Source organism: Athene noctua, chromosome 5, assembly GCF_965140245.1.
Source record: "Athene noctua chromosome 5, bAthNoc1.hap1.1, whole genome shotgun sequence".
NCBI lineage: Eukaryota > Metazoa > Chordata > Aves > Strigiformes > Strigidae > Athene > Athene noctua.
The window spans coordinates 2,750,445-2,769,398 of NC_134041.1; the positions used below are offsets into that span (position 1 = coordinate 2,750,445).

Consider the following 18,954-nt stretch of genomic DNA (forward strand, 5'->3'; position numbering starts at 1 on the left):
CCCAGGGGAGGCTCAGGCTGGGCAGGAGGAGAAAATGTTTCCCAGCAAGAGTGGTCCGAGAGTGGAAGAGGCTGCCCAGGGAGGGGGCAGTCCCCATCCCTGGGGGGGTTTCAGGGCCGTTGGGATGAGCTGTGGGGGATGTGGGGTAGGGGAGAACTTTGTAGAGTCGGGCTGAGGGTTGGACTCGATGATCCCGAGGGGCTTTTCCAACCTGAATGATCTATGATTCTAATATATATTACATTTTTTTTAGTTCTCTATGTTTTCCAGACACTAGAACTTACACTGACATAGAGACTCTCCCTCTTTCCAGTAATGTTTAAACAACTACTGAAATTAGAGAGGTAGAGCAGAATCAGTTTAGCTTATCAAAAGCAGGAATGAGTCAATAACCTGAGAATTTTTAAGCAGGTAAGGAAGGTCTGGAAACCATCACACCACTGAAGTTCTCAGTTTCCCCCAACAGACTTAACTTCTGACTTCACATGGATTAACAGCATTAAATGCTTACGTCAGTGAAAAACTTGCCTAAATCCAATGCCAAAAGAGCAGCAGTCCTGCCCAACTGGCCGGGGCTTCATCCTACTTATGTTACTTGTCAATAAGGTGCTTTCCAGCCAAGAGAAGAGAACTCAGTTTTGAGATTTCTCTCATTCTCCCCACTGCACTCTCTGGGAACTTGACTGAGCATCCTCTCAGCACACTCATCTCTGCCCCACTGTCCCCCTGTGCTCACCCCCGCGAGCGCTCGCCGTTGAGCGGGGTAGCTACGATCAACGAAGAGCTAGAAGAAGGTAACAGCTGATTAAAAGAAAATCAGCCTTGGCAATAAAAGCCTCTCAAGAGGAGAGTATTCTCAGTGTTTTGCGAGAAAAGTTTTACTTTCTGCTGCCACACTCTACAGACACACCACAAGGAAGCTTTACCTAAGGTAGCCAACTGCTTGAAGTGCAGGCAGGCGTCCGGCTGGCCCAGCAGATCCAGCCGATGATACAGGAGCTTGCTGCTGGGGACAGTGTTGAGATTCTTCAGCTGTTTAACAGGTATTTCTGGCTGGATTACCACGACACACAGAATAAAGGATGTGTCCTGGACCTGAAAAACACGGGCAAGTCAGCAAGCAGAAACAAAAAGGTGGAGGAGTTACAGAACTTAGTTTCTATTCAGCATTCGTCCTCTTTTCTTTAATTGCTCATCTCATCCAGTTCTGAAAAGTAGCACCAGACTTTGCCATACTTTTAGGGATCACAGCTCCCACTCTTTCTGAAAACAGACAACTCCTTTTCAAAGAAGCTAATACAGACTCGATCCTACAGAAAACAAGAGAGGGATTGTGCTGAAGCCATACTGCTCTCCAGGCAGGACATAGATACTTCAGTGAAGAGATTACTGCAACTCAGTCCCATCCAGACACATCCCAGCCTGTAAACATCTTGTATGTATCGGAGCCACTAAGTTGTAAAAAAAATACTTTTCCATAGTCTATGCAAAAAATAAGATTACTTAGTTTTCAGGAAAAAAGATTATGTTAAGACATTTGTTTTGTCACTCCATTAGCAATAATTTCTAATACTGTTCCGTGGACACTTTTTGAAGTATCATTAACAGAGGAGAGGCTTCAGTGAGGAGTTCACAGGAACCGTAATGCTCTGGCTGCCCAGGGGAATGCTACATTGGCAAATACAACATACGGCATTTTATTAAACACTGAGAAAGCTCTTAAGCAAAACCCATCTACTGTACATTTAAAAAAATATCTTAAAATAGGAAGAGATTAACTGTTATCCGTCTTGGGTGAAGAAAAAGTGTATGTGTGCTGATAAAACCACACTGGTATTGCCTTTACGAAGAATGCAGACAAATTAACTCTGGAAAATAAAATTTTATCATTATCACTCTTAATTGTGGGCTGCATGTGTCACATGCTTTACTGGTTTGTATATTTTAAGTATCCTACAGTAGATCAGACTAACAAAACTTGGAGTCACCCAGCTGCTCTGCACAGGTGTTTGATATTTAATGTAGCATTACAACATTAGAAAATTAGCTCCAGACACCCTCCTATGTGAATTTCTGTTACACAATGACAGGTTTAATCTCTTAAAATTGCTCATCTTAATCTTTTAGGTTGGATTTAACTTAATACTGTGAAATGATCTTTAAGTACACTCTTGAGTTTGTTGGCACAAAGAAGTAGCCAATTATTTCTAGCATCTGCAAAATTCACCTGGACTTTATTTAGCCTTAAGATTCTGTTTTAATCCCTGGGTCAAGATTAGTGTTCAGATACGCTCAAAACTGAAGAAAGGAAGACAGCTGCTAGAAGGTCTCTTAAAACACAACTGGTAATGTAGCCGGTTGCATACGCATTGTACTCAGTTTCAATCAAAGCTTCAATATAATTAATGTTTGTAAGAGAAGTGTTAAATTACAGAAAACATCATCACTGGCTACTGGTACAGTTCTTGACAAGAGAGTATCAGAATGAGAAGCTGATATTTACCCAACTGTATTAATTACCGGATTGTCCCACTCTGCCCCAAACATAACAGTATTAAACAAAATAATGATTTAATACTAAACACTGCCTCGGCACTGTATTCAAATGTGGTCTCTGGTGGGTATTTCCGTGTCACCTGGACTGCAGTATGACATCCAGCCCAGCACAGATTTACTTCCATTGGAAAAGCACAAGTATCGTCTCTGTGCAACTATACATTACACCTGTCTTATGAAACGAGTGCCTTCATGAAGAAAGAGAACACAGAAATGGTGCCCATTTGATGGTGAGCATACAGCCACACCTCTGAAAGCCACGTGGTAACAAACCTCAAATGGTAATGCCATTGGTTCTTCACTGTAACAAAAAAACTCCACGTTCGTGCAGCTTCTGAGTAATTCAATATATAGCAATAGTTCAGTATGGAGCAACGCTTCACGCTTCACTATCTTCAATACATTAATATACTCTTCGATACATGAACGTGCTCCATGCCATCCCGCAGCAGTGTCCTTACCATTTTCCAGGCATAGCTGACGTTGTAGGCTTCTTTTCCAACTTCTCTCAGTTTGTTTACATGCCAAGACAGTGAGGAGTTCACAGGAACCGTAATGATCTGGCTGCCCAGGGGAATGCTACATTGGCAAATATAACATACAGCATTTTATTAAACACTGAGAAAGCTCTTAAGCAAAACCCATCTACTGTACGTTTATAAAAATATCTTAAGATAGGAAGAGATTAACTGTTAACCGTCTTGGGTGAACAAAAAGTGTATGTGTGCTGAAAATGTGCTTGTGTACCGCCACGTTTTGAGTTAAAACACATACTCAGATAAGACAAAGGCTAAAGAAAAACCCAGTGGAAAATCTTCCTGACGTGGAAGAGACACATTAGGAAGACTATCCCCCCAGATCAGCTGTGGAAACCACTGCTTAGCACACCAAATGACAAAAATGATAAAATAAAGGAAGTTGGAGGAAAAAACAAACCAGAACTGCTCTGCACTGGGGGGTGGAGGAAAAAAAAAATGGGTGGAGGAAAAAGTATCCAGATACTGTAGGAGAAGGAACTTGACCTTAAAACTCCTCTGGAAATACTTCTAGTGCCCTAAGCACTGCTAATGTTTGGACTTGCATCCCAGCTCCTTACCTAAGGATGTTCTGGCGCACCAGCTCAAATTTAGGAATGTTCTCATAATGGATAATATCTGTGTGGAGTGGTGGTTCAGACAGCAGGTAGGGCCTGGTAAGGGATGGGTGCATAAGAGTGTATCCTAAAAAATTAAAGACACAAAACCAGACACTGAGTGCACTGTAAGGACTGAGTCCAGGACCAATATTTACAGGAAAAAAAAAAAATAAAAAAATACAGTGACTACATACAGTTCTGACAAAGGGAACAAGCAATGCTGTCATCAAAGAAGTTGCAAACTAAGAACTTGCTAAGTTGCAAATGAAAGGCAGCTCGAAGAACCAAGCAATAAAGACAGGCTGGGATCAGAGGAAAAAAGCTGCACGCACATAAACAGCAGTTTTGCCTTCTGCCCTACACATATAGAAAGCCTCAGATGTTACACACGTAGAAAATCTCAACAGCGGGTAAACATTTCCACGTCAAAACTCCAGTACAGACATTTCCCATCAGGAATACACTTACAGTCTCCAGCCACTCTCAGGCAAAACTAACCAAACAACATGCAATGAAACTTTTAATAAATGTTATCATTCCTTACTATTTAGAGACGGGAGGATTAAGAGTTTCCTTTTGATGGTTAATGTCTCAGTGGGACTAGAAGAGAATAACTGAGCCAGAAAGTTACCTTTATTATCAATGAGGAAAGTGTAGGAACCCAACGAATCTTGATAATAGGTGACATCTTCCAAGATATATGCGAGATTAACATCTACTCCAACAATCCCTAGCAGCAGGTTTCCAAAGTAACACGGTTTACTTACAGTCATTATCAGGCCTTTGAGAGAAATAACATAAAACCATCATCGATAATATCTAGTTAATTGTTTTTAGAGGAAACTTTATCTTTTCAAAATGTTCTACAGTTAAATTTTATATAGTATTTCTTGACGGAATATGGACAAAACTTTTACAGGGAAGCTGAGCAGGTTACCTGTCATCTCCAGCTGCTGTTAGCCACTCTCCCTAATTACTTAATTTCTATATTTCTGACACTGTCCTAGGGTACATTTAATCAATTTATTAAAATACACACCACAATTAATGTTTGGGTTTTTATCAGTCTACAGGCAGATGCCTTACAGATAAGAAATGCATTTGCATGAAAAGCCAAGATACTATTTTGTTATTTTAACATCATTTAAGGCAATTCTAAAAATAGGAGGAGAATTTGTACTTGTAAAGCAACAATAGGGATGAATTATTGCTCATCTAATTGCATATTCAGAATATTAAACCTCTTCTGCTTAACTAAATCCCAATATGGCCACTGTACTGGGAGTCACACCCATAATTACACAATGGTTTGGGACACATCTTGTGCCTGAGGTAAGAACTCTCAGTAATACCTTATTTCTCTTACTTCCTACACCACTGCTATTTGGAAACTTAGTGACTCTATTCCTTCAAACCGGTCTAAAATTCATCTGCATGTATGACTTTTTAAGTACACTTTGAAATTTCTGTAAGACAAACCTTCTCTGTTGTGCCATTTCTAATCCTTCTGTTGCTCAAATTTTGGATATGGCTTTGTGAGAGAATAATAATACAGCTTAATTACTGAGGTTAGGAAACGCAGAAAGTAGCAAGCATTCTGACTCAGAAGAGATTTGCTCAGGAATAGCCTTAAATTTGTTTTGGGACTCAACACGCAAGACAAACACGCACCCTAAACTCAACAGCCCTTGAAAAGTATTCAGCATAACCCTCAACTACTCCTACGTACTAGGTGAGATTAAGAATTGCAAAGTCCTGAATGAAGAAACATAGAACTTGCTCAGTTGTCAAAGCAATATAAAATCACCCCTGTATTTCCTAACATCGCTGGGATGGTTACGTCTCTTTAGAGAGCACTGGAGCAGTGCCAGAGAAATGTCTGGCAACGTCAAGCCTATGACTCCGGCCTTCCAGTGCATACGCTGAGCTTTAGGAAGGGCACCAGATCCCAAAGGCAAAAGGAGCAGCAGCACTGCAGCTTATAACTGACCAAGAGCTGAGGCAGTGGGACCCAGAGCTGGGTCAGTGTCCAGCCGGGGGAGCTCTGCCAGCACCATGGGAGCAGCCTAAGCCCACTCCCCACCTCCTGAACCTGCCCCTGGCAAGAACCCAAAAAGCATCACCCTGCTTACCCTGAGCACAGATGAAACTGTCTAATTTCTGCATTTCTTGGACATGTCATCTCACGCACATGCTGGTACGCTCCCAGAAATCTCTATCAATATCTACACCATCAGTCTCTCCATTACTGCGTCTAGTGGTGAGATCAGATCAAGCTGAACACATGGTTTTTGTTAACATGGCATCCAATTTTAAGGTATAAGGGAAGATCTATGCACCTTCCCATCACATCAGTGTAAATTAGAAACTGATGGGGGAACCACACTGCAGACATCTGCTGCGTTAAGATATTCCTCAGGATGCATTCACAGTCTTTTAAAAAACTGTCACCGGGCTTCCACTAAATTCAACTCACTCCAGACTGGCCAGGCGATCACCAGCCAGCTCAGGCTTCCTCTTGTGCCCAGTGCTGGGGGCAGACCGAGTGTCCTGAAGCTAAAGGAAGAGGTAAGGATAGCAAATTTTGGACAATAATTAATAATCACTCTTTGCTAAGTTGGTTGTCTTCCCCCTCTTACAGAGGTCTGAGTGCCAGCATCCAGCATCTTCACAGCCCGGCAGTGGGGAATGGATGTCAAATTAGTTGTGAAGAACCACAGCTTGGGGTGCAAAGGCAGAATAAAGGGAACTCCAGCAGGCAGGATGACTCAAAAGTCATGTCCATGGCTCCACAGGAAAGGGAGGCTCAAGCAGTAGTAACTTTATCTCTCTTCCACTGTGGGGACCTATGCAATTCCCCGAGTCTACATGTAAGACCTCAAGACATACAGAAGTACTGAAATAATGAACTCTGCAACGGTGCAACACGGTGAGAGCTGTCATTTCAGTGTGACAAGATTGCTTCCCTCAAATACAAAGAATTTCTCTCTGCCAACTCCATTATGGATGCTGTTTATGTACACATACATAAGAACAAATTTCACCCCTGAGAATCCAACCTACATCTATCTATTCCATGTCTTAGTACCACTTTTCTCATAACTAGACCTTCTACAGATAAAAAAACCTACTGGCATGGAAGCCTAATTTTATATTTGCCTTGGGAACACACCTAAAAGCATCATCTTATAAGACTACAGTATATATGAGAATATGTAAGCAAAGGGAACCTAATCTCTTATGTTTTTATACCTAAATTCAACGTGAGCACCTACCGTCTCCCATCTCATCTGAGAAGGGCAGACTGAAGACTGCCTCATCGATCATGTGGTTGGGGAGGTTTGTATAGAACCGCCCGACTGTAGTTTCCAGGTTACTCAGCTGGTTGAGGACCATCATGCTGCCCTTGATCACAGGCAGGGCTGTTCGGTCCGGCACCCCGTACTTCACTGAGTTCTGCTCTGCCAGGTCTCGCAGAAAAGCCAGTTCCTTCAAACCTGTCACTCCCTCTGGAACAGAGATGCAAGAAATAGAAGGAAGGAAATAAAAGAAGCTTCATTTCCATCTGTATCTTACTCCAAAGTACTGTAAATAAAAGCAAAGCGATACACATGCTATAGCACAGGACTGGATATACTGTAGGCTTACTTAAGCGATAAGGTAAAGTGCTGAAAGACTAGTATGGTTTTAGGAAAAGTAATCAGCTAATACAAAATTTAATAAGATTGCCTCTCACATACTGCTGCCCGGTGCAAAAATTCAACATGCTGTTCACATCACCACTTTAAACAAAGATCTTTTAACAAAGACTTATGTGACCCATAAATCCACAGGACAGCTCTTTGTTCTCCACCGGTGGCTGGTCCACATAAAGGACCAGGAGCATATAATACGCCCTTGGAGATAGCAGGCTTTGTTCTTTAGCTTAAACCTTAAAGTTTCACATTTTACACAAGTCCCGGGCTCAATTCCTGCAGACAAATGAAAGATTTCTGTACACATAAGGTCTCATATGAGTATTTAAATTTATGGTCAAGTGATACATTAGCTTAAGCATTAGTTTCCTTGGCTAGAGTCCGTTTGTAATGTTTAGTAATAGAACATAAAGACTTCTCACTGAAAATGCTTTGTTGGAAAAAGTACAGGATACCAAACTCCTGCGTGCATGATTTTCATATTTAACTTCACTCTTAAGTTGGGTCTTAAGTTATCAACTTATTTCAGATTACGTTTGATGTTACATTGATGCTCCTTGGCTAATGACTGAAATAAAAGTCACGTGTGTACTCTCATTTTGCTGTACCAGAAGACACGAGCAGTGTCAGGAAGGTTTACAGTTGCAATAGTTAGCAAATTTAATTCAGTCTGGTTGCCACTAGACAATTCAGGCAACGATACTTTATATCCTGAGCAGCTGCACTGTGATATATAAACATAAAATGGCACATAGTTTTATATACACCAAAGAAGTAACATCTGGATGCAGCCTCTGGATTACAGAGGCCAAAATCCATTAACAAACTGCTCCCAGTAAGGTGTGAAATTCCATCTGGATGAGCTTAATAAACTAGCTGTACAATGAAAGGGAATTTTCATCCACTGGAAATGCAAGAATGTTTCTTACCATTCATAAGCGCGTAAGTAAGAATCATTACTGAGTTATTGAGGAAACTGTTTTCTTCATTGATGACACGTAGAGTAGATTTTTTATCATCATCCAAGGAATCTTTTGATGTAATCCCAGCCGAGAGATAAATTATTACCATATCGGTATCTAAAAAGAATTTATTATTTTTATGTATATATATGTATCAGAAAGCACATTAGATTTTTAATACAGGAAAGTCATGTGGCAATAGATGGCTGTAAGCAGATGTAAGGGCAACGGCTTCATTTGTGAGATTCACAGGTATCTATGGTGGATAAACACACCGCAGTCGTATGAAATCATTCATTATTAACCTTCCATTCACAGCGTTTAACAAACACCTCTTTGATTCGGTGCTCCGTGGCTCCTTTCTCCTGAGCAGACCTCACAGGCACCTTCTGGCCTGGCTGCAACCAGGCAGGAGCGTGTGAGACCAGGCGGCAGCGTGCTGCAGAAGCTGTTCTAACTCCACGGAGAGGGCTTAACGAGAGCAAAAAACCTGCAAGTTTCCTCTCCTGACCCACTGTTCTCCTCCCGTCCTGCAGTTCCGCAGAGCAGAGCAGTGCTGCATCCCAGGGAAGCAGCTGATGGTAGTTTCTCCTTCGCACCTGCCTCAGCCCTGCTGGGGGATGGCTGGGGGTGCTGCAGGATGAAAGGGCCCCGACACATTCCCTCGGCGTAGGTCAGAGCGTAACCCTTGTGAAAGGCAGCCCAGCACCCCGCCACTCACCACAGGCTCGCTTCGCAGGACGTGGAACACGTTTTTCAAGCCGAGTATGTTCTCTGCAAACCGTCTGCCTCAAAGCCTTTGAACATGGGAATTCAAATAATTGCTCACACACCATCCTGTTTCATCACACCGTATCTCAGTATTAAAAGCATCTCATGCACATAATTAAGACGCTTGTAGGGATCATACACCACCAGATAATCTGAAGCACACGAGGTTAGTTGGTTATATACCAACTTTGTTGTCTCATCTGGATTTTTTGGTTGGTTTGCTGTGTTCTTTTTAAATAGGTATGAACGCTTTGACTTGTACATTTTGTCATCATGACTTGAAAAGAATTTCAGCCAGAATTGGTTTTTAATACAAACAAGCAAGAGGAGCTATTAATTTTGGGGGAATTTATGTCTTCTTTTTTTTTTTTTTTTTTCTAATTAAAAGTAGGGAAAGCAAAGCCAGGTATTAATACAGCTTTGGCTGTAGTTTAAGGAAAGTTGTTGCTGTGTTTCTTAGGCTATAGCACAGCTATTTTATCATGCAGCCAGGCAGGATGCTGCAGTCTAACCGCTTTGCTAGCGGGAGTAACACAACAGTGCCAAGTCTGCGTGAGGGACCAGCACTAAGCAGGACATTTTACCATCCGACAGCTGATCGTCCCACGCTATCTGATACGCTACGCTTCCAACAGCTGGAAAAGGCCCTTATGTTCAGAGCACCATTTAATATATGTATATACACTGCAATTTTATCAATATATAGGCACACACAGACACACACCCTCCCCCAACCTATGTACCTAAAGTTTTCAGGGATTGTTGGTACTCAGTGGCTGAGCAGTTTCTTACACTTTGGGGTGAGGGTTTGCTGAGCAGGACTGCAAAAGGAACTGGCATAAGGCAGGAAATTCAGACGTGTTCAACTGCACAATTCTTCCACCTCATACCAGTAGCTCCCTTCTAACTTTTCCAGTGCAAATTCGGGAGGGAGCAAGGCTGTATCTCAACAGCTTCCCCGACACACCCACACATTGTTCTCCGGGAACAGGATGTTAGAAAATTAACAGTGAAATGAATGATATTTTTTTCGAGGTTTATTTTTCTTTTTTAAAAAGATGAAAAGATTATTTACAAGAAAATGAGACGTGTTTTATAAACATCCTCTTCTCAAACCTATTGTGTCTCATCCTATGAATTCTGAAATTTGCTATTTACACAGTAAGTTTTTGGAATCTTTCACACTTACAGAAAACCTAATGCCAAAGCATTTGCCTTTTAACTTTCTGTACTTGCAGCCCAAAATAATTGTTTGGTATGAAATCTAGTAAAAGTACGTGCTTTCACATTAAAGAACAATATACCAAAAACTTCTAACCCTAATATACAACTAGTGCCAAACATACAAGTTATGTAGGATGATGCTGCAAGGCTCTACAGCTGATGTTCTTGGAACAACTACTGATGATTAATGCATTTTATCCCAGACAGCTTCAGCAGTGCTGGTTTTTATTAACTTATTTTTTATTTTCTAGAAAGCTGCACCCCTTTCATCATTTTGCCAGAAGATGGTAGAAAGCTGCCCTTGACAACCCTGTCTTTCAGCTAAGCAGTGTACAGTCAGTGTTACACTGCACCTGTGGCCTAAAGGTCAGAAGTTGGCCAAACCTTTCCTAGCCAAAGCCCATTTTCTAAACCAGAGGAAAGTCACATGAAATAGGAGTGCATTTCCCCAGTCTTTCCAAAGCGCTTTATCCTGGACTTTTCTTTTTTCACTTTCCCTGTTCTGTACAGCATCTGAGCTGGTGCCCCTCAGGACACTGAAGACTGTGCACTCATTGGGGCAGGCACAGGAAGAAGCTGTGGGATCTGCGTTACATAAATTGATTAAACTGATAGAGATGGGTCTGCTTCCTCCACCCTGCCGCAGCACTGGCAACGGTACTCAACTCCAGCGAGCACTCAGAGCACAGCTTCAAGAATTTGCCTTCCACAGCTTCCTGGCAAGCAAACCTGCCACTCAATTTCAAACCCATCTTTTCCACATCTTTTACCACATCCTCATTACAAAAAACACACCAAAAACCCCCAATCTTGGGAATGGGAAGGAGAAAGCCTGTAATGCCTACACCAAAATTCAGGAAGATATTCTTAGATGAAGGAAAATTTAGCCAGGCCAACCTCACATTCCATAAAGTATCACCCATAATGGGTATTCTCAAAAACCCCTCTTCCCTGAGAAGTAAGGGCCACTTCTGTAGGATTCTAGTCAGGCACATTACTAACATACATGTCTTTTAGCAATAATTAAATGAACCTGCAGCAATAGCAATTTTCATTGGAAGGACCCTGGCCCCCACACACATTTGGGAAATAACTCAGCTCTCAGACAATTCCATTTCATATTTTTGTTCAAAAGAAAAGGAAGTCAGCAATTAAAAGGGAACAGCCACATTTAACAGTCACTCATGCACATTCCAGATCAAGTAAATGCCACTTAATAAAAACATGTGCCTTTTTTTTTTTTTTTTTTTAAATATTCAAGCCCCTACACTCTTCTGGCATCTGTCAAAGTGAGAATCTCAAATAAGAAAGCCTCAGCAAGCCTCAGAAATAATCAGGATTGCACAACAAGGGACTTACTTCCTTGGAGTTTTGTGCCATTGTTTGTATTTCGTATCAGCTGGAAAGCCTTTTGAAATCCCACTGCGTGCTGCGTAGGGCTGTCAGATGACTTTATACTGCTAACGAAGGTGGACATCTTCCTTTTTGTCTCGCTAGTGGCAGGAGACAGAAACGTCTTATAGCACTGATCCAGCGAGCAGGTTCTTACTGTGTCTGCCACGGTTAACACCGAGATCTTAAAAGAAGAAGAAACTATATTGGATTACCTTACCATTTATAATTCTTTACGCACCGATATAGAAAACACAATGATAAGCCAACTGAAGAGATTCTGTGGATTTAAAATTCAATTGTTAAAAAATAAATGCTTCAGGCATAAATCCATCAAATTTGAAAAGGATTAGACTTATGGTGATTTCAAAAAAAAGAGACTTCAGTCTTTGTTTCTCAGACAAAGTCAGCTTCACTCTGCTCATACATAATATTTAATACACTGTTCTGGGCAGAAGCCTAAGTGAACTAGAGATAACTGAAAAAAAAATAATTAAAAAATCAGACAGCATTTTCAGGAAACCCTTGAGTGTCTATAGAAAAGTGAAGTGCATAGAGAAAATGGAAAAAAAACAACCCTCTAAGAACTTTTCATAAGCAAAGCATTATGCTGTTTTAATGCCTCTGACAAAGCAAGCCAAATCCACCACCAGTTTTTATCCTGTCAGGCATGCAGTGGTAACATTTGCATTAATATACACATAACATACCAGTCTTATTAAATGAGTGGCATACTTTATTATAAATTATGACTGATGCAAGACAGTCACAGAATTAAGCAGTAATTATCTACCCGTATAACAGGTTTCATAACCACCGAGCTACTGATCAAATAATATGTGTCTTAAATGTATTTTCTTCATTATAGGTCCATATTAAGACAAACACTTTTCACACTTAAATTTAAGTACTATTAATTCTGCTCAACTATAATCATTATTTTACAGTATTAAAACTCTCTAAAAGCACAGAAGTTAAAAGTGTTTTTCCCATACTATTAATGAGAAGACTTAAGGCAAAGATTATATTTACTTGTTCTTCAGCTTGATTTGACTGAAACTCCCTTCCTACTAAAGAACCAACAACCAAGCAGAAAGAATGATCAAGGTCCCACTAGCACAGAATTACTAAAAGTAAAGACCAAACTGAGGACTGCTTGTGGTCCTACAGAAGCAGCTTATGAGCCCCTGGTTGCAAAGTGTACTTAAAATATGACAGGTTAAGTGATTTTCTCATTGTCAGGGAGAGTATCTGTGGCAGAGCAAGAAATAAAATATGGATTTTCTTGGCCCTTTGCTTTATCCTTTCCTTGCTGGTATCACAGTTGTCTGGGAATCTTCCAAACACTAATTATGTTTCAGCTCACCACAGTGTAGCAGCAGAATAAATAATTTCCATTTTCACAAGCAAAAAAAAAAAAAAAGACAGCCTCAGAGGTAAAATGAGCTGCTCAAAGCAATCTACCACTTTAGCACTTCAGAAGTTGTCAGGCTCGGAGCACAGTTCTCCTAATTACACACTGTATCACGCTGCTGACCACCACCTAAAGTCTCTACCAAGATGAAGGAGCCTTTAAAGATTACTCAGAACAGGATTTTGCCTTAGATCAGTGGTTTTCCTTTTTTTTTTTTTTTTTTTTTTCTTTCAGCCTGGAGATCCCCAAATGTTTCTCCTGCAGTAATACAGGCTTCCAAAAGTGAATTCAAGTCTTCATCAGCCCTTAGAGGTAGACCACAGATCCCCAGGAGTCCATTTTCCACAAGTTAAAAACACTGCTTTGGATGACATCTGAAAACACCGAGCATGGTTGAAACCAAGGAAAATATGCTCATGGCTTGGAGAATGCTTACCTTATCGTGTTCATCTATAGAGCTCAGAATAACCTGAGCAGCATCTTTGGCAATCTGTAGCTGTGTCTCTGTGACCGAAGCCCCATGGTCCACAATGACAACGATATGCTTGGACTGAGGACGGACAGTAGAAACATAGACAGGCCTGAAGAAGAACAAAACCCAAACCACTGCCGTGAGTCACCTTATAATTTCCACTAAAATATTTACAACTGAAAACAGTAAAGAATTAAAAGAAAAAAAACCATCCCACAAAGAAACAATGAATTATAACAGGAATTTTTGCCTTTATGAAAACTTCTACTAGGAAAGACCAGCTGGAACCTGAACACCCAGAAAAGGCTCTTGCTTTCACTCTCTTTCAGATTTTTTAACCCAAGTGAGGTGTCGGATCCTTCGTCTTCTGCCACAGAAACCACTTTCAGCCAGGAATAAACAGTTTTGCTGAGGCAGCAGTGTTTGGGACTACTGTTTGCAGCAGCTCACATCAGATTTTGGATTAAGCGTTGACAGGCAAGAAATGTCTCATGATAAATGTGTGCCCGGAACCTTCCTCACATGTAAAAGTAAGTGCAATAGTGGGTATTTGCTGGTTACGTGACAAGTAAAAACCTGTGCAACTGTGCAGAGTTGCATTAGCATAGGGTGTTTGGTTTCTTGTAATAAAGGAAGGCTCCTGGCCAAGAAAGGGTTTTCTCTTGGTGCCCTGGAATACATTTCACACGGGTCGTGCTCCACAGCCCCTTGGGTCTGTGCAGATTTAAACCCCATGGCCAATCCGAGTTAACACTGGTGAGGGCTCTCGGTGCTCCCATGTGTCTGTTTGTGCTAACATCAAAAAATGTATTTTCAGCGAAGCGGTGCTCAGATCCAGCACGATATTGTGAGAGATGTGTGAAGGATTTCACAAGCTCTCAGGCCAAGGTTTCGACCCAGAACAAATCAGGAAGATTTTCAGCAAGGAGGAAGGATTAAAAAGAAAAAAAAAAAAAAAAAAAAAAGACATGACTCACTTCTGTCTTTAGTCCAGACCCAAAACTAGTTAAGGATCAAGTGTGAGTTTTGGGAACTAAGTTTTATTATATCAAAGGCAGCCACAAAAATCTTAATAAGAGTAAAGGAAATGCAGAAGACTTTAGTCAAGGCACTGCAATAAACAACTGGCACAAATCAGTTCTTAATTGTAAAACAGCCTGCAGCGCTATAATGGTATTAATACCTAGAACTTAACTGGGGCCTTTGATCTTCAAAGCACTTAAGTATTAACTAATTAATCCATCCAAACGACCCTCTGAAGTAACTATTAGCAAAAAGATATCCTTTATTTAGCCATGGAGAATCTGCAACCCAGATTAAGAGATCTGGATGAACTCACCAACGGTTTTAGTGTCAGAATTCTGATTAAGACTGGGGTACCCCCAGCTTTCACGTCTTAAGACCACACCTTTCTGAGACCGCAGAAATCTTAATCAAGCCCAGACGCTTCATGCTTTGATGACACACAGAAGATAACATCTGTAAACATTTGATTGCTCAACACTGACAGGTAACCAAAACACTTCTTAGTCTCTGCACACTCAGCTACACAGAACCATACCTGGATCCGCTGATCTTTCCTCCGCATAGATTGATTAACTCATACAATTAGCCAACGCGTGACCAGAGATACTAAAGTCACTGCACTTTCTTAGAAGATTCCATGCTTGAGTCTTTGTCAGTCCCACAGTACTGACAGCAAAAGCTCGGGAAAAAATATTGGGCTGTAACTGCTTTGCATCACACCTACAGAACAGAAGTATCCTCCCATGCAGGAAAACCTCGTCATCATTTGATCCTTTTTTTCCAGTTTGGGTTTGGTTTTTTTTTTGTAGAAAAAGTTTCCACTACTGCTGCTTCCCTACTATCCATGATGTGCCACTTGAACCTTGGGTGGAGACTGGAAAAATGCTCCTACCTATGTCCTTCCCAGTCTCTCATCCCCAAAGTGATGATGCACCTGCCAAATCAGTAGAATACGTGTTCACTACTTTATTAACAGGGATCAAGTATGGATCAAATATAAGTCAAATTTTGCCTAAGGGCTGACCGACAATTTACAGGTTACTGCTACTTACAGATTATTTGATTCGGGAGAGGTGAGGAACCTGTATGTAATTTTATTTAACTTAAAGTTTCTTAAAAGTAAAAACTGGCACTTTAAAAAACAAACCTAGGAGAACCCATTAAAAGTTACTCATGAACGTTGTCGTTTTGGCAAAGCATAATGCTGAAATGAAATCAGTGCTTGAGGAGTCCAGTTTTAGTGCTTTGCCCGTAAATTGTAAGAAGACAAATCATACCTGCTGCGGTGTTCATAGCTGCCTTTGCACCGGAACTTGTGGGCTGGGAAAACGGTGAAAATGCCTTCTTCTGAGCTGAAATACTGCCATTTAATTCCTGGGTTAGACTTCAGATTATCAGCAAGAACTGAAGGTCAGAGAGTAAAAATGAAAAATGAAGTAGTGTTACAAAGGGAGGTCAAACTTGGAGGTATGTTTATTCAAGGCCTCTCTCATATGTGCTTTGAGAAGAATAACCAGGGTCCCAACACGAAACCCAAGTAGCTCTATTTCAGTATTGATAGAGCTTCATGTCTGATTTGCAAACAGTTAAAGTCTTTTGGAAACTTAAAGCTAGATTTGACAGATTTTATTTAATATGTGGTGACAATTCCTCAATCTCTGAAGTATAACTGGTTCCCAAGAAGCCAAAGCAGGAGCAAGGAAGGAAAAGATTAAAGCAATTATATATAGTATGTATACATACGTACATATGTTTATGTGTAATGATAAATACAATATCCACATAGTTTTTATAAAGAAAAAAACATTAACGTTAAAAAAAAATCATGTGTTCTTTACACTGAAATAACTCCAAAAACATTAAATAGGTTTGCTGCTTATAGCTCTGAAACCCAATCTGTTAGCATTATCTATTCTGACATCTGTTTAAAAATGTCCACGTGAACGTTTAGCAAGGATTGTTTTACATGAAAATGTGGGTCAAGGAAAGACTCACCATACAGAAATACTTGAAAAGATTAAAAAAAAAAAAGGGGGGGTGGGGAAGAATCGTTGTGCTCTCCTGTTTGTGCAAGGGAAGACAGGTACAGCTCCCACTTTTGGGATTCAAGAATTTCTCCAAGTTTCTCATTATCCCTGTGCTATAAATAACAAGGCTGTGGGCCCCTCAAGAAGAGCTTTTTAGGAGGAATAGCTACTTTTCAAGGAAAACACAGCATCTTGGCCACAATCTCCAAGTGCCAGCTGGTGGGTGGTGGCTCCATGCTGGTTCCACCCATCCTCGCCACGAGCATCTCCACCACGTTCCCATTTTCAAGACCATAAAATGAAAGAATGATAATAACAGTTCTTAGCGGCTATATCGCAACTTTCCTCCAAGTGTCTCAGAAACTCCTCTGTGGCAGGTGATTATTAGTTACTCACTGCATGGACAAAAAGTGAAGAACAAAGAAGGTAAATGACATGTTCCCAAGTCATGCAGTCAAGCAGGAACTGAGCTGAGAATATAACCGTAGGGTACAGATCTCAAACCCTTCTGTAGTTTATAGGCTACATTCTTTCTCTTCAAAATGTGCTTGTTTTCTTATTAAAATAGTCTCTAAGGAAGCACTACTCAACACTGACAATAAAAGCAATTCGAAAGCTACAGCTTAGCAATATTCACAAAACTGACTACATTAGTGAAAGCGCAAAACACCACCAAAACCAACCACCAAATAAAGCAGCTACCCCAGGGCCAAGACTGTCTGCACTAATAACTTATCAAGATCTTTAATACACCAAGCTAAACCAACAGAGTGTACAGATATTGCAGAAATCCTGAGCACTCAGAGCCCAGGTGGGGACAATGGTGTCTGAACCACCCGAGGCAGAGGTGGCATTGGGATTTCTGCCTCGTAGTGTGATGGAAATATCCCAGGTGCCAGCCCGAGCCTCTGCAAGCCTGGAGAGATGAAGGGACCGGCCCTCGTTCCGTGCAGTCGCCAGCTTTGCCACGCCAGTGATGTTTGGTAGTTTGTAGGTTTGCTGGGTCCTTTAAAGCAAGAGGAAAAAGGCTTCCAGGAGCGAGGGAATGGAATGTCATTAGCATGGGAGGCACAAACCCTCTCACCACCACGGCAGTAACGTGATTATATTCCACTCGGGGCAAATCATCATTTCTGCTTGCAGCAAACTGAAAATAAAACTTGGAATGTTTGAATTCTTTAGTTTTCACCTAACATGTAAAATGGATCACATCAGCTTAAAATGCATTAAAAAAAAAAAAGTATTTCCTTGCCATTTCTCCTTTCATGTTCTTTGACTACAGCACTAGCCAGAACTGGCAGAGGGGAGCTCTGATTTACAGCACTTCACCTTTTGCTGAGAATTTGCTTTCAGCATTTCCCTTAGGATTGACACTGAAAACAGGCCAGAGAGTTTCATCTCCTGGATTTCATTCATTATCAAATACGTCAATATTTGGGTTGGAAATCTGCAGGGCACATTTCAAACCTTAGCCAGACATTCTACAACAAAATATCCACATAGAGTATAGTTTAAGTTCAACATCCTCAACAGTTTAGCACTTACTCAAGTTTCCCAGACTGGCTGCAGCCACAATGTTCTCTCCAGATTCAGCTCAGCATAATTACTCTGTAAAAACCACTATTTTTGTTCCCGCCCCCTTTTTGCCACAGGTTTTTATATTTCCATAGTGCCTGTAAATCCCAGTGGAAGTCCTGGTTGCACCCTGCTGCACTCTGTGCAAAGATGCAGCTTTGCACGATTACGGCTTGAAGGATTTGGTGCCTCAGTGGACCAAGAAAGAAGCAAAAACAGGACATGAAATGGTTGATGAGGTTTTTCCTAGTGAGTTAATAACTGAGTCAGGAACCAGAACTACACTCTGCTCACGCCTCTCTCTTTCTTATCCTTCTCCAAAAAATACCAACTCAACTCCAACAAAGTTTCTCTCTCTCCCCTGTGCAAAGGTAAAATCAGCCTAGTGATGGATGCTCTTCGGAGCAGGAATCTTTTGTCTCATAAATGTTCACACTTTCAAAGAAAGCATCCATGATCTTGCAACAAAATGTCAAACAAATTTGCGAATATTGTTCGTTTCGCTCAAATCCTCCCTACGTTTCTCTGAAGTCCTTTTGTTTTTACATCTGGTATGATACTAGTTTAGCAGTGCCATTTCTTATTTATGCAAAAAGCAAATTTCTTTGGTCAAGGACAATAGTTTCTGTGCTGTAGGGACACAAAGCAATCTGAAATTTCAATATTGCCAAATTTAAGTAGCATGGAAAACTGTAGGAAAAAATA

The 18,954-nt window shown here is 40.9% G+C and overlaps 1 protein-coding gene across 1 annotated transcript in view; it reads right to left on the reverse strand.

The window, feature by feature from the left end:
• The window catches only part of CACHD1 (cache domain containing 1), a 114,735-nt gene that overhangs the window by 22,639 nt on the left and 73,142 nt on the right, over positions 1-18,954 (reverse strand). Inside the window, exons 5-13 of the mRNA XM_074906046.1 lie at positions 15,925-16,051; positions 13,586-13,730; positions 11,703-11,919; positions 8,316-8,465; positions 6,967-7,200; positions 4,323-4,472; positions 3,653-3,776; positions 3,018-3,135; positions 927-1,095 (exon numbers count right to left, since the gene is read on the reverse strand). Coding sequence (XP_074762147.1) covers positions 927-1,095; positions 3,018-3,135; positions 3,653-3,776; positions 4,323-4,472; positions 6,967-7,200; positions 8,316-8,465; positions 11,703-11,919; positions 13,586-13,730; positions 15,925-16,051 — 1,434 coding nt within the window. The remainder of the gene's footprint in view (positions 1-926; positions 1,096-3,017; positions 3,136-3,652; positions 3,777-4,322; positions 4,473-6,966; positions 7,201-8,315; positions 8,466-11,702; positions 11,920-13,585; positions 13,731-15,924; positions 16,052-18,954) is intronic.